Source organism: Salmo salar, chromosome 15 (genome assembly GCF_965601325.2).
Source record: "Salmo salar chromosome 15, fSalSal1, whole genome shotgun sequence".
NCBI classification, from domain to species: domain Eukaryota; kingdom Metazoa; phylum Chordata; class Actinopteri; order Salmoniformes; family Salmonidae; genus Salmo; species Salmo salar.
Window position 1 is genome coordinate 52,679,296 of NC_138305.1, and position 15,705 is coordinate 52,695,000.

The following is a 15,705-nucleotide window of genomic DNA, read 5'->3' on the forward strand; positions in this document are numbered from 1 at the left end:
GATATATTCAAATATTTACAAGAATGTGAGGGGTGTACTCACTTTTGTGAGATACTGTATCTCTTAACATCATCCATTTTGGATTTCTATTTGTCATATATTTTTCAACTGTGCTGCGATGCTTCACAAAAGTACTGAACCTTTCTATTCTCATAGCTTCTACATATTGTAACATTTTTTTTTGTTGTTGCTAGAATAATTATTATATTATTGATTGACTTGATTATGGCTTTTCAAATCACCCAGTATTGCTATCTGCAGGGTTAGTTCTAGGCAAATGTTGCAATTCTTCAGCCATTCCTGGACCTGTGACCAAAAATGAGCTACATACAGACAATACCAAAATAAATGATCTAATGACTCTGCCTCCTCACAGCAAAATCTGCAGAGCTGGGAAGATTGTATCCCCCATATATATAACATTCTATTAGTTGCACGAATTATGTATAGTAATTGAAAAGTATTTCCACATACATTGCCAAAGCAAACATATGGACACACATAGAATCAATGATGACGCAGATAGATCATAATAGGAAAAATAATAATACTCAATGAGTAGTAACATTTAACAGGACACTACAGTAAGAAAGGAACGAGGACAATAATGAAATAGTGAGAAAGACACAGGTAGAAATGTTATTGCTCTGGTTGGTCGTTCCACTGTCTGTCCCTACGGTGTGGGGCAGGAAGCTACATATTTTGCAGCTAATATGGCACAAAGGGTTTTTTTCTCCCAGATATTAGATTTTCTCCTTTTGCTTCAAAATTGTTGTATTGCTCTCTCTCTCACACTAATTCTATTACATTCCCACGTTTACCCACTCACCTAGCAACTACCCTACCCTCCTGACGTTCACTTTTTTAGACACACACAGATGCAAGCTTTAAAAAAAGCATACTCACACACACACACACACACACACATTTTTCCTGTCAGCTGAGATTAGCTGCTAACATAGCATTGGATTAGCCTGACCTATTTGACTTCATTCCAACTGATCCTATAGGTACAGTTCAACCTGGTCACCCCTTCCTATGTGGGACTCTCCCACAGCTTTCCTCTTTTCTCCCCCGACATGTCCTTCCCAGGTCCTGCTGTTCTGCTCACCATCTCCGGTCAGTCTCTGGAAGCTGTGGATCTTCTGCTTGGCTCTGGTCAGCTGGTCCTCCAGGGAGCGTAGTCTCCCCACAGCCAGGGCCCCTCCCTCTTCTACTTTGCCCTCAGGTATCCTACAACAAGAGATGAGGGTGAGAGAGAGCAATGGGTATGGGAGTGTGTGGATGTGCGTGTGTTTCATCATCTTTCTCAGCTGGGTTAGTATATGAGTTACAGCTCTTGTACAGTGTGTGTGTGTGTGTGTGTGTGTGTGTGTGTGTGTGTGTGTGTGTGTGTGTGTGTGTGTGTGTGCGTGTGTAGCTCTTTGTGGCAGTCTTGATTAAATGTGAGCATGCATCAAAGAGTGTTCAACAGCACAGTATTTCAGTGAGCTTAGCAAATTTGCAGCTGAAAATCTTGCAAAGCTTAATTGCTAATTACAATTTAAATTACGTTCAGGCCGCCTTTCAGCCCATTTAAAATGTAGCCTACATTGCTCGCTTCGCACTAATGAGTATTTGTAAAGTATAATGCAGTGGTTTTCAACCGGTGTGCCGTGAAACTTTTCCTAATCGTGTACATTTTTTGGAACACTCTCTTCTAAACGTGACCTGTTGAACGCACAGGGAATCTTGACTTGGGAGCACCAGTGACGCTCGGATAATACATGAAATGGCACACGGTTACATCTGTATGGTTGTTTCAAGTCCAGTGAACTCAGGCTGTTGTCACAATTGTATTGTATGAGGGGCGCGCATCATGAGCAATGTAATTTCTTTAATTTTACTTCACCTGTGAGAACCATTAGCATAGGCAAGTCTGATTATAATTAGCTGTACCACGTCCTAAGACATAGAAACAAACGGAGCACGGTTTTATGTCTATGGTTAGATCTTTACAGATCCAACGCAGATATCCGCTTGTCTTTAGCCCAAACCATTCAACAATTATTTTGCTTTCTTAAAGGGGTACACACAAATTAATCATCATGAGTAAGGAACTATGAAAATAGTTCAAATAAAATGTCATCCATAAAACATGGATCAGATGAGATGGAGGTCATTACCATTAAATAAATGAATAGGGATATTTTAGGCGAGCCGTAGACTTTAAGGTGTACCACAGTTCAATGCTACATACAGTGTGCTCTAGTGGCTGGAAATGTCTCACTTGATACCATTTCCTGAGCATCTCAATTACTTCATGAAAAGGTTGTCCTCTTTTTCATAACACACAGATTACACATAGCCACGAATGTGCGCGCATGCACAAACACACACACACACAAACACAGACACTTCATCTTCAATCATGATGGCAAATTAAAATGCCTTAACGCTATCTAATACATTAATACCTATATGAAAATATTAATAGAAACAGCTCCAAGTGCGACCAGACACATCCAGTCATTCGTGAACCGAGACAGAGGCTTTGCTAATGAGTCATCAAGGCATGCAAACTCAATTTGCTCCCTGAGTGGGGAACATCAGAAGCTGTCAGGCAGAAGGAGGAGACTTTTACAGTAACATGGGTCTATAACCTTATATCGTCATTATAAAACATGCACACACACATCAGGGAACTAAGCTAACAGCAGTGGGGGAGTAAAGAAACCAAGAAATGAAAAAAGGACTGATGAATAACCACTTGAAGTTCACATTTGGGCAGCAGTGGATAAGGGACAAGGTTAACCTTTCAAAAATCCCCCGTGATATTAGTTGTGAAAGGATCTTCCAACTCTCCCCGAGTCGCAGAAACTTGAGAAAGGGCTGTTTCACTTGCCTGAGTCTGACGAAGGTCTTACGAAGGAAGACCCATTACGTGTGTTTTCCCCCTTCAAGGTCAGGGGTCAGCTCAGAATTGTGCAACGTTACAGAACGTTGAGTTAGAAGAAGCGTATTCATTACATTTCTATGTGTAACATTATGAACATGTGACCACACTGTAAGAAGACAATGAGAGGAAGTCCCAGAGGTCACCACCTTACTGCCCAGCTCACGCGATCACGTAGGAACAAGGGCTGGGGGCTTGTTCATGACGATGCAACTTGCAGAATGTTCAGATAGAAATTCATGTAGACTATGATATAACATTATTCTCTGTCCTGTAGAATATATCATCATTTCGTTTAAAGAGAGCCTCTGATTACAGCTCTATATGTTACATTTCTATCTGCAACATTCTGAATGCTCTACATTACCGAAAATACCCCATGAGGATCCTGGAATGAAGAGGCAAACAAGTTTGTAGTTCCACAGCGTAGCACCTCCGACTAGAGACACAAATCCTTACAGCACTCACTCTATGTGATGCTAACAAAGGCTAACAAGCATAACATGTGTCTACTGCTAGCTCAGATGCTAACAGAAAGACGTCAAATAGTTGACACCTGCAGCCACAGACAACAGACGTAAACAGAGACAAAGACACAACATGAATGCAAACATAGCAACAACACCAAAGACGACCTACCACTGACAGAATACACATGAAACAAACATAAAGTGCTCAAAGGATCCCTGACATGAATATGTGCTATACTGTTGTCTCTAAGGACAAACAGAGCTGAGGCTAGGCAGGGTAACTTGGAGGGTAAAATATGTAAAATGGCACAATCCAATCCTGCATTGTCTTCTATGCATGTTTCACAGTAAAGGCAATGTTCCTTAAAATCGCTGAGACCACATTCACGGTGAACACTATGTCCACTCAATCAGAAATTACTGATTAAATGTAAATTACGCTATAACCCGGATCTTCCGCATTCTGATTGAATCTAGGCCTTCGTTTAATGAAACGGGAGAGAGATAGCGTAGGGGAGAGAGAGGAATGAAGAACACTGTTCAGTCTGAGTGAAAGAAGGACAGGCTGAGAATGAGGGAGCAGGGAGCCCCGCGGCAACGGCCACTGAGGCGGAAAGCAGGTGAGATTCCGCACGCACAGCCCCCGTTCCCTCGGAAACGCTGCCCGCTGCCTCCTCATTGGCTCGCCTCTGCCTGGTAACCATGGAGTTAGGAGTCACATTAAGATCAGAGCTGGATACAGCAGTTTAAACGGGGGGGGGCGAATAATGTATGAGACGAATAATGGTACTGCATACATATTTCTGTAGGAAATATTCCATTTACCTTCTCTGTTCGAGACTTCAAAGGTGACCTTAGAGCTGACCTGGGCAGAGACATACATATGGATAGGAATGTAAAGCACTGCTAGAATCACACAGATGAAAGTGGGGCTATATAAATACAATTTACATCAAGGGGGAACATTAATGGAAAAGGACGGTGCTGTGTGGTGCCGTGGAAGGAGGCCAGATATATATATGTGTGAGAGAGAGAAAGTGTTAAAGGCTGTGTATTGGAGTCAAAATCCCAGCTGGTGCTTGATACCCTATTACTCCAAACCTCAAATTCACTAGAAGTGAAGTAGGAGCTAATCCACGCCCACACGGCCAGACTCCAGCTCTCTCCAGCTCATCTCTCCCGTTCAGGCCAGGCTTACACAGTTGTTGTGCCCACAGACAGCTCTCACAATGGGCTAGTGTTGGTGTCAGAGCCCCTGCCTTCCCTGAGACGACCAGGTCAACGGGAGTTCAGTCTGGAGGCAGTGGCAGCGGTAGCAGGCAGTGTCTGCTCAGTGGAACCATACTGGGCTAATGACATTACCCAGTAAATGAGTCCTCTCACCAGAGTCACCACACAAGGAATACAGTCAAGAGCACACAGGCAGCACTCAAGTCATGAGATAAGATCTTACATACAGAGAGACACAAAGATACACACACAATGAGGTTATAGACACACAATGGGGGACACACATAGACACACACATGCACACACACTAGCAAGGCTCAAGCCAAGCCCACCTGAGAAAACACATCTCTTTGCTATCAGTTGACTGTGTTTGAGAAGTGGATCATCTATTTGTCAGCTAATTGCCACTTCCCCGATTGCTTTCAAAATGTAACAAGAAAGAATTCATGCGATTACCTGTGCAAACTTTTTCTCCTGGAATTGACTAAGTATGAAACGATGGTAGAGTCGTAAATCGTAGACATGAGTGGTAGAGTCGTAAATCGTAGACATGGGACCATTTTTTTTTTTTGGGGGGGGGGGGGGGGGATTTATCAAAGTTAATATATCGATGGGGCTTAAACACACTGACATGGCAACTACATGACAAGACAGAAGAGAAAACGGTCTACTTACAGGAAGTTTTCCCCTTCATGGGATAGAAAACTGTTGATGTTTGACTAGATCAGGGGCGTAACTTTGGTTTTAGAAGTGGCGGGGACATAATATCCAGTACCAGTCAAAAGTTTAGACACTGACTCATTCAAGGGTTTTTCTTAATTTTTACTATTTTCTACATTGTATAATAATAGTGACGATATCAACACTATGAAATAACACATATGGAATCATGTAGTAACCAAAAAAGTGTTAAACAAATCAAAATATATTTTATATTTGAAACTCTTCAAAGTATCCACCCTTTGCCTTGATGACAGCTTTGCACACTCTTGGCGTTCTCTCAACCAGCTTCCGGAGGTCACCTGGAATGCATTTCAATTAACAGGTGTGCCTTGTTAACCTGTTAGGGCTAGGGGGCAGTATTTACACGGCCAGATAAAAAACGTACCCGATTTAATCTGGTTATTACTACTGCCCAGAAACTAGAATATGCATATAATTATTGGCTTTGGATAGAAAACACCCTAAAGTTTCTAAAACTGTTTGAATGGTGTCTGTGAGTATAACAGAACTCATATGGCAGGCAAAAACCTGAGAAGATTCTGTACAGGAAGTGCCCTCTCTGACCATTCCTTGGGCTTCTTGACTCTCTTTATTGAAAACTTAGGATCTTTGCTGTAACGTGACACTTCCTATGGCTCCCATAGGCTCTCAGAACCCGGGAAAAAGCTGAATGATGTCTTTGCAGCCCCTGCCTGAAAAACATTAGCGCCTTTGGTAAGTGGTCTATCAGAGGACAATGAGACTGAGACGCGTGCACGAGGCGACCCCATGTTTTTATTTTCTCTGTCTTTGAAGTAAAACACGGTTTCCCGGACGGAATATTATCGCTTTTTTACGAGAAAAATTGCATAAAAATTGATTTTAAACAGCGGTTGACATGCTTCGAAGTACGGTAATGGAATATTTAGAATTTTTTTGTCACGAAACGCATCGGGCGCGTCACCCTTCTTTACCCTTCGGATAGTGTCTTGCACACGACAAAACAGAGGATATTTGAACATAACTATGGATTATTTTGAACCAAACCAACATTTGTTATTGAAGTAGAAGTCCTGGAAGTGCATTCTGACGAAGAACAGCAAAGGTAATAACATTTTTCTTATAGTAAATCTGACTTTGGTGAGGGCTAAACTTGGTGGGTGTCTAAATAGCTAGCCCTGTGATGCCGGGCTATCTACTCAGAATATTGCAAAATGTGCTTTCACCGAAAAGCTATTTTAAAATCGGACATAGCGAGTGCATAAAGGAGTTCTGTATCTATAATTCTTAAAATAATTGTTATGTTTTTTGTGAACGTTTATCGTGAGTAATTTAGTAAATTCACCGGAAGTTTGCGGGGGGTATGCTAGTTCTGAACGTCACATGCTAATGTAAAAAGCTGTTTTTTGATATAAATATGAACTTGATTGAACAAAACATGCATGTATTGTATAACATAATGTCCTAGGCGTGTCATCTGATGAAGATCATCAAAGGTTAGTGCTGCATTTAGCTGTCTTCTGGGTTTTTGTGACATTATATGCTAGCTTGAAAAATGGGTGTCTGATTATTTCTGGCTGGGTACTCTGCTGACATAATCTAATGTTTTGCTTTTTGAAATCGGACAGTGTGGTTAGATTAACGAGAGTCTTGTCTTTAAAATTGTGTAAAATAGTCATATGTTTGAGAAATTGAAGTAATAGCATTTCTAAGGTATTTGAATAACGCGCCACAGGATTCCACTGGCTGTTACGTAGGTGGGACGATTTCGTCCCACCTTCCCTAGAGAGGTTAACATAATGTATGAGACTATAACACAGAAGAGAGAAGTTAAAAGTTAATTTGTGGAATTTCATTCCTTCTTAATGTGTTTGAGCAAATCAGTTGTGTTGTGACAAGGTAGGGGTGGTATACAGAAGATAGCCATATTTGGTAAAAGACTAAGTCCATATTATGGCAAGAACAGTTCAAATAAGCGAAGAGAAATGACAGTCCATCATTACTTTAAGACATGAAGGTAAGTCAATACGGAAAATGTCAAGAACTTTTTAAGTTCCATCAAGTGCAGTTGCAAAAACCATCAAGCACTATGATGAAACTGGCTCTCATGAGGACCGCCACAGGAAAGGAAGATCCAGTTACCTCTGCTGCAGAGGATACGTTCATTAGAGTTAACTGCACCTCAGATTGCAGGCCAAATAAATGCTTCACAGAGTTCAAGTAACAGACACATCTCAACATCAACTGTTCACAAGAGACTGTGTGAATCAGGCCTTCATGGTTGAATTTCTGCAAAGAAACCAATACTAAAGGACGCCAATATGAAGAAGAAACACGAGCAATGGACATTAGACCGGTGGAAATCTGTCCTTTGGTCGGTTGAGTCCAAATTTGAGATTTTTGGTTCCAACCGCTGTGTCTTTTTGAGAGGCAGAGTAAGTGAGCAGGTGTGGCGGGTGCTTTGCTGGTGACACTGTCATTCATTTATTTCGAATTCAAGGCACGCTTAACCAGCATGGTTTCCACAGCATTCTGCTGTGATACGCTATCACATGTGGTTTGTGCTTAGTGGGACTATCATTTGTTTTTCAACAGGACAATGACCCAAAACACACCTACAGGCTGTGTAAGGGCTATTTGACCAAGATGGAGAGTGATGCACTCCTGCATCATATGAACTGGCCTCCACAATCACCCGACCTCAACCCAATTGAGATGGTTGACCAACAGAAGGACAACTATCTCTGCAGCACTCCACCAATCAGACCTTTATGGTAGAGTGGCCAGACGGAAGCCACTCCTCAGTAAAAGGCACATGACAGCCCGCTTGGGGTTTGCCAAAAGGCACTGAATGCCAATTGTTATGTCTGGAGGAAACCTGGCACCATCCCTACATTAAAGCATGGTGGTGGCAGCATCATGCTGTGGGGAAGTTTGTCAGTGGCAGGGACTGGGAGACTAGTCAGGATCGAGGGAAAGATGAACGGAGAAATGTACAGAGTTCCTTGATGAAGACCTGCTCCAGAGCGCTCAGAACCTCAGACTGGGGTGAAGGTTCACCTTCCAACAGGACAACGACCCTAACCAGACAGCCAAGACAACGCAGGAGTGGCTTCGGGACAAGTCTCTGAATGTCCTTGAGTGGCCAAGCCAGAGCCCGATCAAACATCTCTGGAGAGACCTGAAAATAGCTGTGCAGTGACGCTCCCCATCTAACCTGACAGAGCTTGAGAGGATCTACATTTGCACAAAAATGTATCCTGTTTTAGCTTTGCAATTATGGGGTATTGCGTGTAGATTGATGAGGAAAAAATACATTTTAATCAATTTTAGAATAAGGCTGTACCTTAACAAAATGTGGAAAAAGGGAAAGAGTCTGTATACTTTCCGAATACACTGAATGTGCTATAATACAGTCAATATTTGATGGATTTTTTTAATTTAAAAAGGTGTTTTACTCCATTATGCAGCTGTTACATTTATCAGAACTGTATTTTGGACCTTTTATACAATTTGACGACTGTTGCTATACACACACGCACGCACGCATGCAAGCACGCACGGCCGCACAAAAAGCCCAGTTATAGATCTGCTGCATGGAGAACACAGAGTAATAGAGTAATCTGTCTCTCAGTCTCAGTGGAGGCAGACAGTCAGACTGACAGACTCCAATAAGTCTACATCATTAGGAGGAGACCGTCTAATGGACAGATAATGGTCAATGGACACTGTGGAGAAAAACCAATAAAACCATTCAGCTCTTTCTTATTGTGTCTGTGTGTGCTCTAGCCTTTTGGGTGCCCTAAGCGAGATTTGGTTGGGTGGGGTCCCCCACCTTGCGGTAAAACATTTTAGTGGCCACGCTCTTGATGGTGTTTTAGTTTTAAAGTACATTTCCTGCAATTCTACTTGTTTTGCCATGGGGTTGAGAACTTTAGCAGTTTTAAAGGGGGGGGGGGGGGCCCTAAGTGTCCGCTTATGTCCCTTATGCCTGCAACCGGACCTGTGTGTGTGCCTGCAACCGGCCCTGTTTGTGTGCTTGAGCATGAAGACTGTATATCTCTCTCCATTCCATTTCGTCCATGTCATTCCCTCCACTCTCTTTCCCTCCTGTCCATGTTATCATAGCGACCTGCACTCAGTGGCGTATTTCAGTTTCTCTCTATTTTACAAATTTTGCCATGAGGCCTGGAGAAAATTATGCTGTTTAAGAGCTAATTTCCTGCTATAAAAAATAAAATCATGGCTTATGACGTGGGCCCCTTGCCTTGCTGGGCCTGCTGGGGTGTGTGCTACGACAGTGTCTGCACTGCTCGCCTCTCTCTTTAACTATCCTCTTCTTCCACCCATCCCTAAATATCTGCATGGTGCAGACCTCACCTCATCCATCATCCCTCTCTTTCTCCATCCGCATGCCTGGGGACCGATCAGGCCCTCATCGCTCTGGCCACCTGTTTTTTACACGCGCACACACAAACACGCACATTCTCTCTCTCTTTCTCTCTCGCCATATCACTTGCACGTGTAATCATCTCTGTGTGAGACACACCAGGTGATTGACAGCTGTGGAGAGGGCGGCACCAGAGGCAGATCGCCACGCCGATCCTGTGTTCACCCCTCATTAGTGCTGCTGGGTGATTGGTGGGTGGGCTATCGGCCTGTCACTCAAATCAGTGAGGGAGTTAATGTAGTGGAGGTGTGAGATACTGAGTTAATGGCTGCACCTCAGGGTGACTACATTGCAATACATGCTCACATGTCGTGTGCCACGTCATCAACTCCACAGTCTGACACCCGATTTCTATATCATGTGATGGGGTTAGCTGATATATTAAACACAACGTGTTAAACACCTATCCAGGCATTGTAGTCAACCTGAAACTAGTCAGTCAGCCATAATTCACTCACTCAGTCAGTCAGTGAGTTGGTGACATACGCTGAGTGTACAAAACATAAACAACACCTGCTCTTCCATGACATAGCATTCACCTGGATTCACCTGGTCAGTCTATGATCCCTTAATGATGCCAAATGTTAAATCCACTGTTGTGGAAATTCTTACACGGGGACACTCGAAGTCAATCTTAAATGAATCATTGTCTATTTGTCAGCATGCTGGAGAGGTTCCAACTATCTCAATGCGCCATAGTACACATGTTAATCAGAAGCTCTGCCTGGGCAGTCCCAGCAGTTTGCCTTATATACGGCTATACACAGACAAGTTATATTTGCATGATTTAGCATAATTAATTAGTCATTACCGTTTTGTTTCATTCATGTGACTGACCAATATCTCACGAGGCGTCTTCTCTCTAAGCTGAGACCTTGATACTGAGATATCTTTAGTTCGTTCTCAAAACAAGGTCTGGGCGTACTGCCAAATTGCAGCTACTGATAGTGAGGATTTGTACAGTGAGTCACTTGAATGAACACAGAAATTGGTTTATAGAACAGCACATGAATAGAACACAGAAATTAGTTATAAGAAAAGCACAAACATGAAAATGATGTTACACTACTTCAATCAGTGTAGATGAAGGGGAAGAGGCAGGTTAAAGAATAGTTTTTAAGCCTTGAGACATGTTTTGTGTATGTGTGCCTTTCAGAGGGTGAATGGGCAAGACAAAAAATGTAAGTGCCTTTGAACAGGGTATGGTAGTAGGTGCCAGGCGCACCGGTTTGTGTGTGTCAAGAACTGCAACGCGACTGGGCTTTTCATGCCCGTGTGTATCAAGAATGGTCCACCACCCCCCAAAGGACATCCAGCCATCTTGACACAACTGTGGGAAGCATTGGAGTCAACATGGGCCAGCATCCTATGTAGAGTCCATGCCCTGACGAACTGAGGCTGTTCTGAGGGAAAAACTCAATATTAGGACGGGCTTAATGTTTTGTACAGTCAGTGTATATAGTAAGTTAGTCAAACAGTGAATATGTCAGTTAGTGACAACTAGGTGGTAAGAGCCACACCGCTCAGGCCGGCTGTCACAAACACACACACACACAAAGGCCCTGGTCCAAGTCTGTGCCAGCAGTTAGGTGGTGGAGAAGGGCAGGGCCTCTCTTATTACGCAGTTAAGACACATCTCCGCAGCGGTCTCCTGGCTCGGGCCTGCATCAGTTCAGACTCACCGCTACACACATACATACCCATCCACCCAGCCTCATAGCTCTGGCATGTCATCTCTGATTCTTAGCTATATAGCTTAGTGGGACTTTAGCAAGACAGCACAATTATGACGCTGTATGGTAACACTGGTCCTGACCTGCTCTAACAGAGTAGACTGACTGGTCCCAGAGCGCTGGCTCTAGCTGTTCAATAACAACAAACACAAGAAATGCACTGTCTCTGACTGAGACCCATCTGGACAGTGCCTGTTTGAAGGCTGGACTTGTTTTGGTGCCATGAATCCTACCTTTGCTTTCAAGCCAATACTGAATAATTACAAAAGCAAGGGATTTAATCGGAGACCAGCTGTCTGAAGTGTGTGTGCTTCAAAGCAATTGAGGATATCACAGGAGGACTCTGAAAGCTGCACCTACAGCTGGACTTATGACTAATGCAGGCCCTCATCCAGGCCCTCATACACACACACACAAACACACATATGCCAATAAACACACACAAACGCACACAAATCAGACACAGACTAACACCCCCCCATCTACCCCCCTCTACACACACATCCCCCCCTCCGGGTAGTTACCTGAGGGACTCTGCCATGCGTCTCAGGTCCTCGTTCTGCTGCTTGAGGCGCTCCAGTTTGGCCAGGATCTTAGATAGCTCGCGGCTGGACCTCTCAGGGTGTTCGCTGTCCCTCACCAGATGGCCCCCGATGTAGAAGAGCAGCGTGCCCCACGCCAGCAACACCAGGGTGATCCAGCGCCACGAGCCCGCCCAGGGCCGCATCGTAGTTCAGCCTGGCCACCTATACACACCGTCGCGCCCCGTCACAATACCCACCTGGGCATCCTCGCTGGCACCGCAGGGCAGGGGGAGGGAGGTAGTAAGAGAGACGAGGGGTTTTGTGGCGTGAAAGGGGATACGATTGGGTGTTTCTTTGGTGAGGATTCCGACCAGTCCCCTCTCCTTGTGCTAGAGCATGTTTTTCTCCTCAGAGGGTTCACTGACCGACTAAGGCTCCTTGTTGTTGTTTCTGTCCTGTCCTGCAGGGGTCTCCACCTCCTGTTTTTTCGTGCTCCTTGGTGACAGTGTGTTTATCGTTCCACTCCTTGCCCCTTGCTGGTTGCACCTGGCCTGTACGTGTCACCTTTTCCTCCGGTCCTGTTTACTTCATGTGTTTGGCCTGGCTCCTATGGGGACAGAGAGAGAAAGAGAGGTAGTCAGACGGACAGAAAGACGAAGGGACGGACGGATGGGCAGACGAAGGGACGGATGCTCAGACACACACCCAAACCCACACACACATAGACAGAGGGAGATAGACAAACAGAGAGACATATGCCTGGGAGAAGAGCTGAGCATCAGACATGCCACAGACAGTCCCAGAGAAGCACAGACACAGCTCAGAGGAACAAAGTTTGCTGGGTGTAACAGTGGATGTGTTGTTTGACTGGCCCTGACAGAGCCCAAGCTCAGCAGCAGCCCCTCAGGATTGATCAGCATGACACCGCAATTTACATTTCCAGCGTGATGAGAAACACAATGCACTGTGATGAGGAGGCAGAGAGACTGGGATATCTCTCTCTCTCTCACTCACTCTCACACTCTCTCTTCTTTCTTTAACACTCACTCTTTCCTTTCTCTGCCTCTCCCACTCTCTTTCTCCTCTCACTTTTAGGCATGGATAAGCCTAATGGCTAATGACTTCCCATGGTGATTTCTAAAACCCCGGCCGCTCCCTTGGTTTTCCCCTGTACACTCCCACTGCCATCGTGACGAAGTGCGAACACTGTCAAGGTGATGTGACGAGCCCAATGGAGCATGTGGAGAAAATCCCTGTATCATCACTTCACCTCCCCCACATATATATATATATATGAATGAGAGAGAGAGAGAGAGAGAGAGAGAGAGAGAGAGAGAGAGAGAGAGAGAGAGAGGAGAGAGAGAGAGAGAGAGAGAGAGAGAGAGAGAGAGAGAGAGAGAGAGAGAGAGAGAGAGAGAGAGAGAGAGACTTGACATTGTGTATGAGAGAGATGGACGTTTATGACAATACACACCTTTTCTATCAACTCCCAAACCCAACAAAGCACTGGACTTACAGATGCTGTGTATGGACCGTGCTTTGAGACATGACAGGGAATGTCATGTGTGCGTGCCTATCTGTATGAGTGGTCTCACTAGGATGTGTGTGTGTGGGTGATCGTGGGTGTGGTTCTGCATGCGTATTCAGCGTGAGACAGTATCACCTGGGATTAGCGTGGAAACACATAAGTAGGTTAGCTGTACTGCCAGTGTACGTCAGCTTGTGAATTATGGAGCTGCGTAGTTGGCATGTAGGACATAAGTGGTGCCATGTAGGCCCTTCATGCTTCACTGACAACCCTCCTGAACACAGCTGCGGTCATACACACAGGGAGAATCTCAATTGCTTACTCCTCGCATCCTCTCTCCTTGTCTACTTCTCAAAACCCATTGGAGGCGAAAGGTCAAACGGGAAGGACATCTGGCTTTCTCATCCAATTGGTTTTGAGAAGTAGGCGAGCAAAGAGAGATGACGCAAGGAGAACACACTTGAGATCTTCCCACACACAACAAGTCGTAATGGCCGACTAGTCCTTCTGGCCTGCTATTGAGAGCCAAAATGATATCGTGCCACCGTGCTCCGTGGCGGCTCTGCACTGTTGTTGTGACTAACACGAGCTGACATAAGGACAGGTTGACGTACTGTATGCAGGGCTAGGATAATGCTGAGCTGTGTTTTTATTATGGGAAATAAGCAGTGCGAGGAGTAGCTGCTGCCAGCTAATGCATTTGCTTGGTGGAGGGGGACTGTGAATCACTCGTCATCATGTTATAAGGGAGACAGGTTGTCTGGCTGGAGTAGTAATGAAGATTGTGTTAAGTGGGCTTGGACCGGGTCAGGGTGAGCACCACAGTAGCACTGGTCCCAGATTTGTTTGGCTGTATGGCCATGTCATATATGCTCTTTGACATACAGTACAAACAGATCTGGAACCAGGCTAGTGTTTCTCCTGACACAGCCTTCAAAAAAGATCTGCTGGTGCTTTGGCAAGACGTTAATCTCCCGTGGGCAGATTGTGCTTGTAGAAGAATCTGCTGGGACTGATCGGGATGCGTGAGATAACGAGCAGCATTAGTTCTGGTTGTGGGGTTTTCGTCACAGGTTGTTTGGCCGTATCAGGATTGGGGCGAAGGCGGTGCTTCAACTGCTTTGACTCGAATGCTTAGCGCTGTGCCCACACAGATTAGAAAGGGGGGGGGGGGGGGGGATGCGAGGGTGGAGAACTCTCAATTTCTAACATGTATGAACACAGAAGTTATTCATGCAGCTGACCAAATTATGTGAGATTTTACTTCTGGGTTAACAGAGATTAGCACAACAATGACTATGAACCCTTGCTACCCCAGACAATAAAAAATGGTAAATAGAGAGGGAACACACTACCCTCAGTGCCAGAATTCACCATAGCACAGGCCAATATTTGCTATTTGCTAATATTTCTCTAAAACACATACAAAATAAGCAGGAGAAGCTAGCGGCATACTGTGTATCAGTAGGTTACAATGACTTTAGTACAATAGAATAGATGGAAACTATAACTGAAATGGAAGGCTGCCTTCTATGCTGTCTGATTCAATGGTTCAATACAGACATTGTTGATGTGAATATGAGGTGAAAGGAGAGGTGACACTCTTCAGACGCTTGCGTTTCACATATAGGTTTAGGCTAAGTGATACCTTTTGGAATATGGGAGAAAATCACAACCTATGCCATGAAATCTACTTTGTTCAAATAGTGAATAATATGTATTCTCATTTCCTTCTACAGTAGAAGTAGCCTAGTAATCTATGGGTATTTCTCAATATGTATACTACCATGCTCCGAGGCCTCTAATTGGAGCAAGGGAGGGTTGGAGTATGGAATGCTTTTCCAACAGTCTTGAAGGAGTACTCACATTTGCTGAGCACTGCTTTTCCTTCACTCTGCGGTTCAACTCATCCCAAACCATCTCAATTGGGTTGAGGTCGGGTGATTGTTAAGGCCATGTCATCTGATGCAGCACTCTGTCACTCTCCTTCTTGGTCAAATAGCCCTTACACAGCCTGGAGGTGTGTTTTGGGTCATTGTCCTGTTGAAAAACAAATGATAGTCCGTCTAAATGCAAACCAGATGGACTGGCATATCGCTGAAGAATGCTTTGATAGCCATGCTGGTTAAGTGG

At 44.5% G+C, this 15,705-nt stretch overlaps 1 protein-coding gene across 2 annotated transcripts in view; it reads right to left on the reverse strand.

Moving 5' to 3' along the window:
- LOC106571665 (alpha-(1,6)-fucosyltransferase) overlaps positions 1-15,705 on the reverse strand; it is a 152,758-nt gene that overhangs the window by 44,782 nt on the left and 92,271 nt on the right. Inside the window, exons 1-3 of one of the 2 annotated variants that reach the window (XM_014144980.3) lie at positions 15,439-15,607; positions 12,045-12,651; positions 1,112-1,233 (exon numbers count right to left, since the gene is read on the reverse strand). In XM_014144980.3, coding sequence (XP_014000455.1) covers positions 1,112-1,233; positions 12,045-12,247 — 325 coding nt within the window. In that variant the 5' untranslated portion in view covers positions 12,248-12,651; positions 15,439-15,607. Of the gene's footprint in view, positions 1-1,111; positions 1,234-12,044; positions 12,652-15,438; positions 15,608-15,705 lie in introns of those variants that run through there. The other variant, XM_014144979.3, reaches the window with a different exon arrangement.